The 14744-nt window shown below is 35.3% G+C and overlaps 1 protein-coding gene across 4 annotated transcripts in view; it reads left to right on the top strand.

The window, feature by feature from the left end:
- The first annotated feature begins 43 nt into the window (after positions 1-43).
- The window catches only part of Vinc (vinculin), a 31098-nt gene continuing 16397 nt past the window's right edge, over positions 44-14744 (top strand). The window contains exons 1-14 of one of the 4 annotated variants that reach the window (XM_019055126.2): positions 44-447; positions 3140-3247; positions 3843-3988; positions 5037-5232; positions 5614-5758; positions 6903-7102; positions 7912-8100; positions 8559-8777; positions 10522-10658; positions 11513-11643; positions 12412-12741; positions 13255-13452; positions 13747-13838; positions 14229-14301. In XM_019055126.2, the coding sequence (XP_018910671.1) occupies positions 391-447; positions 3140-3247; positions 3843-3988; positions 5037-5232; positions 5614-5758; positions 6903-7102; positions 7912-8100; positions 8559-8777; positions 10522-10658; positions 11513-11643; positions 12412-12741; positions 13255-13452; positions 13747-13838; positions 14229-14301 (2221 nt within the window). In that variant the 5' untranslated portion in view covers positions 44-390. The remainder of the gene's footprint in view (positions 448-3139; positions 3248-3842; positions 3989-5036; positions 5233-5613; positions 5759-6902; positions 7103-7911; positions 8101-8558; positions 8778-10521; positions 10659-11512; positions 11644-12411; positions 12742-13254; positions 13453-13746; positions 13839-14228; positions 14302-14744) is intronic. The other 3 variants (XM_019055130.2, XM_019055125.2, XM_019055128.2) reach the window with 3 other exon arrangements.

The raw sequence follows: 14744 nt of genomic DNA, 5'->3' as shown, positions 1-14744 counted from the left end.
GAATCATGTGTGCCTCAGATAATTCTGATATTAGACTCTTATGTTACGTCTTCAACTTCAGAAGATGTGACTAAAGTTACGACCTCGAGAAAAAGAGTAAGAGTCTCCAAGTCGCCTTCAAAACTCGAGGATGCGACTAATCATACACTAACTTATCCAGCCGAAGGGGCATGGAAAATACAGTTTGCCAACCATACAGTTCTTGTATTGGCAGTAAAATTTGTTCGCTCAGGTTGGTACAAACTCAAGTGAGGTGTGCGAGTGAGCATGTGTGAGTGAGGTCGTCCTCTGGAGCGCAACTGGACAAGTGAATCTCTTCCAATTTTGTTTTTCATTCCGGCCTTTATTTTTTGATTAATTTAATTGTGTAGTGGAGGAACAATTACAAAAATGCCTGTTTTTCATACGAAAATAATCGAGAGTATTTTGGAGCCTGTTGCTCAGCAGGTAAGCAAGTTTTCTCGTCTCATACCGTGGCTGCATTCGCCACGAACTTGTGCTCGAATGATTCTGAAACTAATCATCGAAACTTCTAATCTTTATTAATTTTTTAATATAATCAACAGTTTAACATGAGGATTCGACTCTCTCTAATCTCCTTGAAATCTATGTATGTATCTCTTCGTTGGTGTTCCTCCACGGTTTCGTGGCCTCTGATGCAAGCTCCAGTTTGTTTACTTTTGGGCGTGATATGATAAAGAGTATGAAATTTGTCATCACTCACGTATTTGAATTTTATTACGAATTGGATGACTCACTCTTTTGCTATTTCTGCGCCGATAAAAGTGTTTCCTCTCCCACTTTCTTCCTCTTTTGTTTCACTGGAAACGATTCTGTCATTATCCAGAGCAACCAATGAAGTTTACCTCAAAACACTTCCTCTAACATTCCCTTTTAAGGAGATGATCCTGAAAATGAAAATGACAAAAAGTCAATGTATTTCCTCTTATTACCCTTAACTTTATTCCTCTATTTTCCCCTGTTGTATGCAAGTTTAGGTACTTAATTAAGTCTCTGACCAAAGTACTGTAAACTTGAGAGTACTGTCTCAACTTGATCACTATTTATACGGCTCTAGACCATACTCACTACTCTACTCTGCTCTATTTTTATACCTGTTGTCTTATTTCAAAACAGTTTTTTGGCAGGCTTTCCTGATACTTGTCCCATTGAGTTGACTGTGCTTTCTGAGTTTTGGAAATGCTTTGTTGTGAGAACTTTCACAATAACAGACGTCTGTCAATATTCTCTCGTCGCTATTTTTAACTTCCTTAAACCCTGAACTGACTTATCAATTCAATTTCTTTTCTTCTTCTCTGTAGTTTACCCCAAGCAAAAGATTGTGATCACATGGATTTCATCATTTAGACCTGCTTCATAGGTTTAAGCTGTCAAACTCTATATATTTTTTTCTTCAATAGAAGTCTAATCTTCAGCAGAGGAGCATTTTAAGCTAAAGTATCAATATTGTTACTGCGGATCAGATGGAAAATTGAAAGGAAGTTTTATGCGACATAATATTTCAAGTTTCAACTTAGTTTGTCATCTGCTTTTGATTTTCATTATCATTATCTTGCGATACTTCAATTTTTTTGTGCTACACTTACTGAATGCTGGATGAAAAATTGACCGGACAAATTGGGCTCATGCTATGAGATGTAAAGAATAAATATAAGTACTTATTGATGTTGAAACTACAAAATCATGCATCTCAATTTGCAGCATTGTGGATTATCTGTCGCATTTTACCATTTTGAAATTTTATCGGTCATTGGCACCGATCAAGTTCAATAGATCAAGTTAAACAGATATTTATTTATTTTTTTTTCTTTCTTTTTTTTCCCTTCAAATGTCTAAATGCCTGCCATTTTAAATCAAGGATATTTACATGCCAAAAGTGAAGGAAGAAATTTTTTTTTCACTTACTAGCTGTGCCTACAATATGCCTAGGTGGTAGTTTCTCCTCTAAATGTTATCCCTTCGACTTTATGAAGTCGATATACTTAAGTCAGACTTTAAGGTGCACTGTTCCAAATGCATATTCTGCTGGATTGTTGAGCATTCATTAGAACTTTTGAAATTTTCTAAAAAAAATTCCTGAACGTTTCTGTTATAGTTTTACCATTTTAATAATTTTTTTTTTTCCATGTGTCCGACAAAAATTGAAAGTAAGTGTCTGTAAGGAGCAGGTTACCTCCCGAAAACTAGCGGACCATTCAAATTTTTCAGAGGAGTCTGAGTTACAACCCACAAAACTAGGAACTATCCGAGGTGCTTCTGTACTCTAATTAAAATCAACTGTACCCCCTTGGTTTTCAAGATGGTGTTCAATCACTAGATATGCACCTGAGATACTTAGATGAATTTTAAGAAGGGAAGGTCGCATTTTATCAAGAAGCAACAGCAGCAGAGCGTGTAATGAGGGTTTTAAAATATTTTAAAATATGGAATCACAAGCTTGGCTCCTGTTTGGGCAAGTTTCCAAATGTCAAATGAAACATTACGTTCTGCTCTTACCGTGTCACTATCTGGCTCCTGTAATCAACTCATGAAATCGTAAGGTAGGCGGAAAGAAAAAAAAATAAATTCAAATGACCCACATATGTTGATGATGAAATAGAGTAATCTCACTGCCAGATATTCATCACGAGTCAAGTATCTTTGACTGAGAAGCTCTCTTTTCCCTCTCTACATCTTGTATACCACTGGATGCTCTTATGCTCAGCTAATATTGGTACCAATACTAGTCCTCCAAGGTAGGTAGATGAAAGCAGATGCAACTTACTGCTAAAGAAGAACGCCGTATGAACATTGGAATGTTGCCAAATTTCCCCTGATAAAATATCTACTTTTGAGGAAACTCATGTATATTTTTCCTTGAAATTTCTTGATATTTTTGGTGGGTTGGATTGCAAAAAAAAATTGTTTAAAAACTGCTAGGAAATTATTCACAATTTTCCCAGTAAATTTGGCTTACATTGAAGGAAATGTGGCAACGTCTGAAGGCTTATATAACGTTTTTCCTGTGCATAGCAGTACTGTTTACACAACTTTTTTACAAATAAGTTGCTAAAATATTATTTATAACACACATTTCACTTGATGATCTTGAATGGTAATCCTTTTTTTTTTCATGTAGGTGTCCGGTCTAATAATCCTCCATGAAGAAGGTGAAGATGGGAATGCAATGCCGGATCTGGAACGGCCAGTTTTTGCTGTCAGCAAAGCAGTCACAAATCTTATCAAAGTGAGTTAAAATTAAAATGTTTTTAAGCTGCGATGGTGTCGAAGAGTGGCAAAATTTTCAATTTTGCTCGGCCCGGCAGCTTTTGTTATTCAACCACTACTGGCCACAGCCAGATTGAGACTAGACCTCAAAGAGCAATTAAGAACAAGGCAAATGAAAAACTATCAATTCTTAGTCAGAAAATGAGATATTCTGATTTCTTCCACTAACTGTAAGAAGGAAGTAAAGGCCCCTTAGCTTCCATTCTTAATGTAGGAACTCAATTAAATTTTAAAGAGCCAAAGATACCATGTTGTTTGGCTCACTCAAGCTTGTTAGACCAATCCGGTTTCAACCGAAAAAGATGGCAAAGATTGGTGTTTTACAATGACAAACTGTTGGTAATAATGACTGTCCTGGCACATGTAAGTATAAGTTAACCAAAAAAAAATAAGGCGTAGTGACTGATTCAAGGGAAATTAATCACATATTGTACAAATATACCTCAGAGATATGATAGTTCTTACAAGAATAAGTGAGTAAATTACTTGTGAGGTGACCCTTTCTGCTGATTTTTTATTTTACCCTCTCTATTTCATTGTTTTCTATGCCTCAGGTTGGCAGAGAAACCATCAACAGTAGTGACGATCCAATCCTCAAACAAGATATGCCCGCATCTCTTCATAGGGTGGAAGGTGCTTCCAAACTATTGGAGGAAGCTTCAGGAATGCTTAAAGTTGACGCTTACTCTGGACCTGCTAGGTAATAATGATTCTTTGAGCTCATTGAATGAAACCAGAATCAAGATAAAAATTTAAGTATTTGTCATGCATCTGTACTACTATATTGGTGTACTTTGTTTCAATTTTTTTACATAATTTTTTATTTCATTGATTTTCTGTAGCTCCTAAGAATCAGCATGTATTTTGTAGTCCTGAGACATAATATTTCCTCATTTTGTATCTATAGACATGAAGTTAAATCTTCTTTCAATCTTTAAAACTAAAGGCATGTTTATTATGCCAGACTTCTCTCTCACATCCAAGTAAGAAGTTTCCATAGTTGTTCTGTTTTCGAATGTACCTATTCTAAAGAAACAAAAGTGACATCCTGAAAAACATTATTTTGACAGTGAAACTGCAAAAATATGTACCTCGGTTATGATGTTTCAAAATCTCCACTTTTATTATAATTTTTGATTATAGACCAAATCAACATCATGGCTTGAAGTTCGTACAGAATATTCTTTATGCAGAGAGGAAAAATCACTAGTTTTCAAGAAATGATATTAAATATTTTCCATGTAGAAAAGAAAGTATGACAGGAAGTTTGCAATTCCGCAAACCAAGATTTCTGCAGTTTTTTCCAGTATCTCTGCAGTTTTACCATCCATATGCTGGAGGAGGCAGATAAGGCAGTATCTAGTGAAAGGAAATCAAATGACTTTTTTAAAAGAAATGAAGTCATGGATACTTCCAAGCTTGTGTAGAAGCATATCTTCTCCTGCCAAAAATTCCAGGCTACTATAAATATTGAGTATGCAAAAATTTAAGTTGAAAGATAAACAAAAAGAGGTCAGAAAAGTACAATTTACAGTTCAAATTTACAACTATGAGTTTTGAAATGATTGGTTTTTCTACCTCAGCCCTCTCATTATTTTCGTTCTTGTTTTTTCGTTTCATGTATAAAAAGAAGCGCCAGGAAATTATTTGAAAATTTTGATTTTGTGAAGAGGTTCAAGCATCAAATTCTGAAACAAAAGTTAGTCAACAAGTCAACAGTGCCATTGATTGCTTTAAATTATTTTCAGGAAAAAGTTAATTGAAGGTTCTCGGGGTATTCTTCAAGGAACATCTGCTCTTGTCTTATGCTTCGATGAATCAGAGGTGCGCAAAATTATCAGAGAATGTAAAAAAGTGCTAGACTATCTTGCGGTTGCTGAAGTGATTGAAACAATGGAGGATTTAGTGCAGTTTTTGAAGGATCTTAGTCCATGTCTTAGTACGGTAAGATTCTTCCCAATTCTCTAATTTTGGTAATCATTTTTTTTTGTAGTTGATTTTTTTGCCCAAAAAATTAATTGTAAAGTCTCCTACCCTCCTAGGTATATCCCTTTGTATCCCTCTCTCACATCTGTATTCAACACATTCTTCTTATTATTATCATGCAAGTCCAATCATAGTAGTCTCGATAATGAACTTGTATTTAAGTAAAAGTTGGGTTAAAATCATGGCACCAAGTTTTTTTAAACAGATGTGTTGTTTCATTACATACCAAGTCAGTGCAGATCCAATTAATTCAGAAAGTGTCTGAATGAAAATAATCATCCTCTTGCATTTTTTTTTTACAAATTCAATCTAATATAGTAATTTAATGGCTATTTGCAGGTTTCAGCCAAAGTCAGTGCTCGAGAAAAAGAGCTCACGCACCAAGTTCACCGAGAAATTCTTGTTCGTTGTTTGGACCAAGTGAAGACTCTTGCTCCAATTTTAATTTGCAGTATGAAAATCTATATCCACATCCTCTCGTCAGGTAATTTCTGTGGAACAATGATTTTTATTTTTATAGTATTATTAATCGTTTTAACATTCTTTTTTTCCCACCGTAGCTATTGTGTACGCTATTAAGTTAGGTAGCATCAGAAAGATATACTCAAGCTGGCAGTATACATCGGAAGCTTAGAAGCTTCACAAAGCTGAGACAGAGAACTCATATATAGGTATTTTTTTTTCAACAACCATATGGTTTGGTGTAGTAATGATTTAGTGAGGAAAGAGATGACTGGTAAATTGGATTTATCCATGTAACTTTCCGCAAAAAAAAAATTATTTTAATAATCTCTGACACAAAGGTGATCAAAAGTTATAAATTAGAGACTTGATTACTATTAAAATTTTGTACACAAGTATTTCAAAGTAATAGGCTTACCACTCTCAATGAATTATAGATCAAATTTGTAGGTAATAAGTTGCAAAATATAGACCAATAGAATAAATTATTTTCCCCTTAAGAAGTAACAGCTTAAGAGTTAGTTCTTTTTTGCAGGAACCTGCTCAAGAAAATTAAAATTGAATTGCTTCACTCAAAATAACCAGTCAATGCTTTATATATGAGAAGTTTAACTAAGTGTGTAGATTCATTGATTTTGATTGGATATTCCTAAACGAATTTCAAACGTACGCTCTCGTGTGTATCATAGAGCGAGTAATTGAACATTGATGGACTTCTTATGACATATTTTTATTGCATATTTACAAAACTCAGCTCAAAGTTGGCAAACTCCCAACTTTCAGATCTATTTGCATTCTGCTCAGTGTAACTTTTACCTCTGTGCTCGTTAGAGGTGTATTATCAACCTGTGATTTCATCATCGATGAATATTTTTTTTTTTTCATTTTGACTCTCCTTCGTTATCACCAAGTACCAAGATTTTACGCCAGTTATATTTTTCTCTCTTGAAAATATCTACGAGCATCAGTGTCTAAATTCATTACTGTGATTTGTGCGATTGTTTGATCCAGAAATCTGTGACAGGCCTTTGAAAAGAGTTACTCCAGTCTTTTACAAAGAAATGGAAGTAACAGTCTTGCTACCATATGTCCCTTTTTGCTCAGGGGTATAAATATGCTGTCTGTTCCTGGCATTACATATCCACTCTCCTTTTCTAATTTTTTAGGAGGCAAAGAAGCATCAGAGGCCGCTGAAAATCGCAATTATTTAGTTTCTCGTATGACCGATGAGCTTCATGAAATAATCCGTGTTCTTCAACTTACAACTTACGATGAAGATGAATGGGATGCTGACAATTTAACAGTCATGAAGAAAGCTCACAGTGCCATTCAGGCCAAAATGAGGTCTGCCCGTGATTGGCTCGAGGTAAATTAATTTTTCCTCCTCTCTTTCTAATATTTTCTTTGAAATAGTCTCTAGTTGTGTATCGCTTCCATCAACTTTGTAGTATATCAAGCACCCCAAGGAGAGGGTCTTGCGATTATTTTAATCGGAATTTTGACACATCAGGCACTTACCATTTGATAAAGAAGTCCTTAACATGTTGTGAACGGAAATAATTTTTGATTAGGGTGCCTCAAGGTAATGGACAAATTTTTAAATTTTGATTCTTTGGGTCAAAAGGAGACTTTTTTGTGTCGTAAATTTTCATGGTTCATGAAGCATTCTTCCTTAACACATTAGTATTGTTTATTAGGCAGTCACCTTTTGCAATCCAAATCACATTTTATGCCTGCAACGCTGGATCATGTTGAACATGATTTGGAAGGTATGTTTCTGGGATGATCTGCGAAGTTAAGTCACGATAACTTGTGAATAAATTTATTGATCATTATGGGAGATATAAGGCACTTAAGGTCAGGATCAAGAATTTGATGCTGATGTCTATATCTTAAGAAGCACATGCCTTCAAGGAGGTAAATATTGCAGTATTTTTTACAAAAAAAAAAAAAAAAAAAAAAAAAAAAAAATGCAGCCCTACCAGCAGCTTCCAAGTGTATCTAGACATGTGTATTATACTCATAATATTTCAGAAGGGCTTATAATTACCACATATTATAATGCAGAATATTCACCATACATCAGTAAAAATAATAAATACATATTGCAACTAAAATTTTTCTTCTGTCATGTAATATTCAATAATTTTTTTATTTTTTGGGATGTGCTTTTAGGATCCATTGGCTCTGAGAGGAGGTATCGGTGAGAAATCAGTTCGTCAAATCATTGAACACTCTTATGTCGTAGCAGAAAGATCTTTAACAGGCGACAAAGAAATCATCAGAAAATATTGCTCGGAAGTCACAACAATGACAAACGCCGTTTGCGAACTCCGTGGAGATGGCAAAGGAACTTCACCTCAGGTTTGTTCACATGTCTGCAGACTATCACTTTTTTCATTTTCATCTGTTTTATCACACGCAGATAATCCAAAAATTTCATAATCTTGTCAAATTCAATTGTGAAAAAGCATTGAAGTGATTCGGTTCATTTCAGCCGAATTAAATTTACTTTATCCAGTCGGTTAGTGCTCAAGAAAGAGAGTGCATTATTTTTCAGCTTTTTTACAACCTCATATTGTACAATTATTTTACATCAATTTTTCATAATACATACCTTTCAAAGAAAAAGAAAAAGCTGCTTGCAAGCACAGCAAGAAAGTGCTTCCAAGATTACAAAAAGCATGCTTGAGCTATGTCTGCAAAAAATATTGTTAAAACTATCCGCTGGTTTCAATGTTTTATTCCAATTTTTAGCTTTTTCTAATGTTTAAGTTTCGTTTTGGACTGAATATAATGGTTTCTTTTTTTCTTTTCCTCAGGCGGAGAGCCTTTCCAGAAGTGTAGAACATAAGCTTGAGGATACAAATACAGCTGTAAACCGGGCTGTTGTGAACATGGATAAGTATGGAGGTCAACAACCTGCTCATACTGTCTCTGGTAGATTAGAACAAGCACTCCGCTGGCTGCAGCACCCTGATTCCGATGATAAAGGCCTGGGTCAAAGGGCCATTGCACTAATTGTTGATGAAGGGAAAAAGGTAGGATGAAAAGTTGCCCCTCATTTCATTAACGCCATACTATAGTAGGCTGTGTCTTCTACCTGACAATGTTTAAATAATTATTGGATCAGTTTTACTCTTTTTTTCGTTTCATCTAAGAATTTTGTTTTATTATTGGAAAAAGTCAAAATTTGAGTTTAGTAATTTTAAGTTGAAATGAATGGGTTGAAAAAGTTCTCTTTTAATCTACATATATGAGGCCGATTCCAGATAAAATGTTGTAACTGAACTGTGAGCAGTTTTTTTTCCTTCAAAATTTGAACTTATCAAAAAAATCAAAGAGGCGTAGGTTGAAATTTAAAAAAACGTGATGTTGTTTAAGGTTATAGCTCTAGAACAAGGGAAAACATGAACAAGATATTTATCTATCTCACCTTCAAATCTATTTAATTAGATTCTGAACTAGGTAGTATAAAACTCGCATACCTTGCACATAGGTAATTAATTCTGGCTTGTTCTTAAAAAATTCCCTCTGTGTAAAAGAAGGCCTTTTTGTGAATACGTATAACATTTCAGAACCTGTTATATTCCTCTTTGCCGTGTCTCTACATAAGAGGCTCTAATTTGGATTTTATGTCACTTATGCTTGACGACGCAGGACCAAAACAAGAAGGTAATTTACCAATACAATCCCTGGCACAAAAATTTTCCACAATTGAATCAGTGGTTCAAGTTTTAAACCACTCACAATTTCTGTTGTAATTTTTCAACTATGTATCTTAAATTTTGCACGGTTTTCTCAGGAAGTAGACTTTTAAATAAAAATCTGTTTCTGTTTTATGTTCAAAGCTAAGTTAGAGGGTAGTTTTTTTCTGTACTATTATCCAGTGGATTTATTAGATATTTCGGGCATCCTCTTTTAGGATCAGTATGAAAGTCCTCACAGCAAGACACAACAGAGATTTGAAAATATGAGATCGCTTAGTTCAAAATGACTTTTTCTGGCACCTCCTTCTGCACCAGTAAAGCAAAGCAACCCAAAAGACACTATGAACTTTTTCACTTTTAATATGGCTGTGAATTTAACCACAAATATGTGATCGTGAATGCACCCACAGCTGTAACTGATACACACTCCTAATACACGATTGTGCACATGATAGAATTATGATTTGCCTCCAGACTACTTCTATTACGCACTCAGAATGTATCTTCAAACTTGTAGTGTTTGAAAATAATTCATCCAAATTGTTTAATCAAAGGATAAATTAATTCAAAGTAAATCTACCTATAGCTTTTCAATTTTTCCCCCTTTTGGGTTCATTTTTTTGTACTTGCCAGATTGAAGTTCAGTATCCTACGAGTCTCTCATCAACACGTTCACTAACAGAATATCTCAGATAGCTTGGAGGCAGCTCATCTAAAATAATATTTTCTTGCTTTTGATGCGCAATTTTTTTTCTCTTCAAATATTTTGAAATCTGGTTACTAAATTGTTTGCCTCCAGAGTCTCCGGCTGTTTGGAAAACCTGGAAAGTCAGAAAATTCATAGCAATCTTGATAAGTTGGGGAATTTGTAAGCAGTATCTTTCAGAAGTCAGTGTAATTTAAAGGAAAAAATCTAAGTGGAGGTTTTTGTTCGAAGGTCAGGGAAAGTTAGCTAATTTAAAAATTTTGGCCTGAGGGAAAAGTGGAAGAAGTCAGGGAATCGGAAAATGAATACATTATGGAAACCCTGCTCTCTCATTTCTAAAATCTTCTAATCATTGATTTTGGTTTTTAGGTTGCTGAAGGTTTACCTGGAGTTCAAAGGGCTGAAATTTTAGCTCTTTGTGATGATGTTGATCGTTTGTCCCATCAACTAGCTGATTTATGTCGTCGTGGTCTTGGGGGCAGTCCTCAAGCTCAAGAAGTAGCCAAGTAAGTTTAAAGGTCATTTTGAATCAATTTCTATCAGGATTGTCTAACCTAAATCTATTTTATCGATTTTTCCTATAAAATTAGTGATGACCGTGATGCCAAATTGCCTGCTGCATGTATTTTCCTCTTTTTTTAAGTGGGAATGTTGACCTGGTGGAACAAGAATTTCCACAGCCATGACCTCTGCCGATTATAGTGTTTTGGGCTTATCAAGTACATATCCTGTATGCTACTTAAGTTTGTTATCGGGGCTTCCCAAGGGGCAGGAGAGGGGTCAAGTCTAGTTTTACGCAAGCCTCATAAAAAAAAAATTAAAATATAATATTTTCTCATGAGAAGAACTTTGCAGGCCAGTCTCGTTAATTCCAAGGGAGGGGTGGGAGGTAAGTGGTTTTTTTACAGGTATCTTGCAAGAGGAGAGAAAGAAAGGAAGGAGGTCAAAAAGTCGGCAAAAATGCCTCATTAATTTTTTTATATTACACTTGAACGGCTTCTTTCATGTGTTTTTGTGTACTGCTGAATACCGTCATGGTGGGAGAAAAAGTAAATCCTAGGTGTGGAACATGTTGAAAGTCTCTTTGTAACTAAGGATGCAGTTGGAAGAAGGGCTTATATTCAAGGCATAGCTTTTAAGGATTAAGTGCTGTTGAAGTTTGAAATGGTGTCCCGGCTGAGGACCAAGTAACACATATTAGTCGGATACTAATTACACAATGCAGATTTGCCTCCTTTCCTTTCAGCTTGATATTGTGTTTAAATCTTTCCTTTTTTTTTTTTTTCCCCCAAGATTATTAGTAGATTCTATTGATCCTCTCTATTCTCATCCTTTATTAATAACTAATCTGTTTTTGCAGGCAACTTTCACAGAAACTCCATGAACTGAAGGATCGTATTCAAAACGCTGTTGTCAATCGAGTTGTTGAAGATTTTGTAGACACTCAAACACCCTTAAAATTATTCACAGAAGCTGTTTATGCACCGATAGGTAAGTCACAGTCACTATTCTGACTTGAAATTTTACCTGATGAAATGAGGAGGTGATTTTAAATGGTTTTGAATTCCAATTCTTCAATAGACGATGTAACTGTTGAGTGCACCGATGCACCAAGTTCAAAACAGTACCAGAACTTTCATTGCTCCTCAGAAAGTGGTTTGAAGAATATCTTCTTACAAAAGTGAATCCTAGTCGTGCACAACTGACCACTTTTCTGAAATTTTAGCGCTGTACTGTCACCTTATTACAGGGGTGTAGAAAGTTTCTAGCTTTCCCCAATTTATAATTTGCCTTCTCCAAAATTTGATATATTGTCACAATTGCGCCTGTATGTTAAAACAAGGAGCTCAACAGTTTCGTTCCCCAAAATCGATCAAGATGGGTCAAATAAAATAAGACCCTCTCCAATTTTCACAGCCTCCCCCAATTCTCACCCAAGAAGCCACAAAATTATGATCGTATAACCGAGAAAATTCTTCACCCCTGCTTTATTATTGTTTATTTTACCTCAGGTCTTTTCCACAAGATTTTGGGACTTCAAGGTGCCGATATTACCAAGTATAGTGTATTCACCTCAGATTTTGAAGTTAGTCTCTTGAACACTGAAGTCTAAAATTTTTAGAATAAATTTATGTCACAACCGGTAATGATTTGTTCTTAAAGCACCAATATCAAATTCAAACTAATCGGGCTCACCAAATTTTAACCTTCCCTCAAAAAGTACCATCACAAGTTTATTTATTCTTTGTTTGTTATTAGGAATGCCTGGAAGAGAGGCCAATTTCACAGACCGTGCTAATCAGCTATCTGACTGGTCAAAACGGGCTGCCAAGACCGGTCGCATGGTCGCAGCTGGTGGAAGTGGTGGAAACAAAAAGCTGGCTGAAGCTCTAGTCAACTCTGCAGGCCAGGTAGAATCCCTAACTCCGCAACTAGTCAATGCTGGGCGAATTCGGCTCAACTACCCAGAAAGCAAAGCAGCTGACGAACATTTCAACAACCTGCGGAATCAGTACGCCGACCAGGTAGCTAAACTTCATGCGTTGTGTGACGAAGCAACTGATTCAGCCCATTTCATAAAAATTTCAGGTGAGTTTTTCTGAATTTTTTTTATCTAATAATTAATTTATTGATTATATACAGGAGGGGATAGGGGTGGACAGATCCCTGCCTGAAAACCTATGTTTAAGTTTATGTTATATAAGATCCTATCGCTACATTATTTATTGCGTTTCCCCCTGTAGAGTCTTTCTGAATTGTATCCATAAGCTGTCTTAACGACACCAGGAGATACTTGTCCTCTCCTCAAATTGTTGGACTGAATTAATTTTTTCTATTTCATTTTCATTTTTCTATTCTTACTTTCTGATCGAAAGTTTTATATCTCCATGTTTGCCCTATTTGTGTCTTGTATAGTTTCACTTTTACATCAGCAAAATAAACTTACCCAACCAATTGTGACTGGTCGGGTCGAGTAATCACGAAGCTTTTGTACCCTGAAGTATGACATGGCCCAAGAAACCTAAAGATTATGATAACTTAGCATAAGAGAACTTTTTTCGGCCGTAGGTATTTATCAATTTTTTTAAATTTTGTTTTCAGAGGAGCAAATGAGAAAACACACAGTCCTGTGCGAAGATGCAATTAACAAGAAAGATCCTAATAAAATGGTGGAACATACCTCCGCAATTGCAAGACTAGCAAACCGAGTTTTGCAAGTGGCCAAGCAAGAAGCGGATAACTCTGAGGATCCTGCATTCATAGCTGCCGTCAACAGAGCAGCAGATGGAATTCAAGCTGGTAAGTCTTACATGTTTTCTTCGTTAATCAACAAGATCCTCAAATCTCCCAAAGAATTTCTGAAAAGTTTCCGTCGCCTTGTATAAATACTGCTAATACTAACACGAATGGATCTTGAAAACTGCGTTGCGTTCATGAAGTTGAAATGAAACGAAAATTGGATCTTGAACGTTTTCCTACGAGTATCAATAATAGAATTTGGACCTTGAACGTTTTCCTACGAGTATCATTAATAGAATACAGTGCTTTTTTTGCTGTTTTATTTGATCTTAATAGAATCTGTTTGTATTTTAGCTGTAACTCCAATGGTGCAGAACGCGAAATTAGTTGCAATGAATATTAATGACCCAGCAGCTGCCTCAAGGTGGCGCGAAGCCAACAACAATGTAAGTATTTTTTCTGGTCGTCCTCAGTCTAACCTAAGACCATTTACTTGTCTTTTTGAGTTTCTTGATGTACTATGAAACCAGTAGATCCAAGGTTTTAGTCATACCAAGTGCTGCCTGAAGCAGGTTTAAAGAAACAAAGTGAGAGTGAAACTGCAGGAATGCGTATCTTGTTTGCGGTGTTTCAAAATCTCTCCTCCCATTTTCTATCCAAAAGTACCCTTGATTTGTGTTCAGTAAACAGAAGAACTGAACAGAATGGGATGAGTTTAATTTAACAACGCACCTCACTTTCTATGTTATAAAGTGGATTTTGTATATTAGAATAATATTTATCAACTTTGTCTAATAATTTTTCTCTGATTGTAATCTGTCAATTTTTACCCGCAGTTATTGCGAGCTGTCGGTGAGGCAAGAAAAGCAGTTGAGGTTACTCCAGACATCAATAGTTTACATCTAAACGGTAATTTTGATCAGCTCCTAACCTACTCTCCTGCTTTTTGGTTTATTTTTATTCTATTAACTGTTTAAGTAACTTACAATCCGAATTATTTTGTCTGTTTTTATAAGATTTCAATTTTCTAATAGGCTCCAGAGGTGATTTATTTTAACGACTTTCAGTTTTCTTTACTTTTACCTTGAAGAGGCTTTTGCTCCAAATTTTATTCAGCACAAGAAAACTCCAAAACTTCAGCAAAGAAGTTTCAAAAAATTAATGAGAGTTTTAGTGGTACTTGATCATTCAGTTGCAAGGCTTCTACCAGTTTCTACTATTCATAGTTTTTCATAATTACAAGTAATAATTAATCTGAATTAAGAGCTGTGATTTTTATTTTTTATTTAATTTTTTTGCAACTTTAAAGTTTCTCTTTACTATTGCTTGGTAACACAAGGGTTTTTCCAAAG

The sequence above is a fragment of the Bemisia tabaci genome, chromosome 2 (genome assembly GCF_918797505.1).
Source record: "Bemisia tabaci chromosome 2, PGI_BMITA_v3".
In the NCBI taxonomy this organism is placed as follows: domain Eukaryota; kingdom Metazoa; phylum Arthropoda; class Insecta; order Hemiptera; family Aleyrodidae; genus Bemisia; species Bemisia tabaci.
Note: the sequence above shows the minus strand (reverse complement) of the source record. Positions and strands in the feature narration are given on the sequence as shown.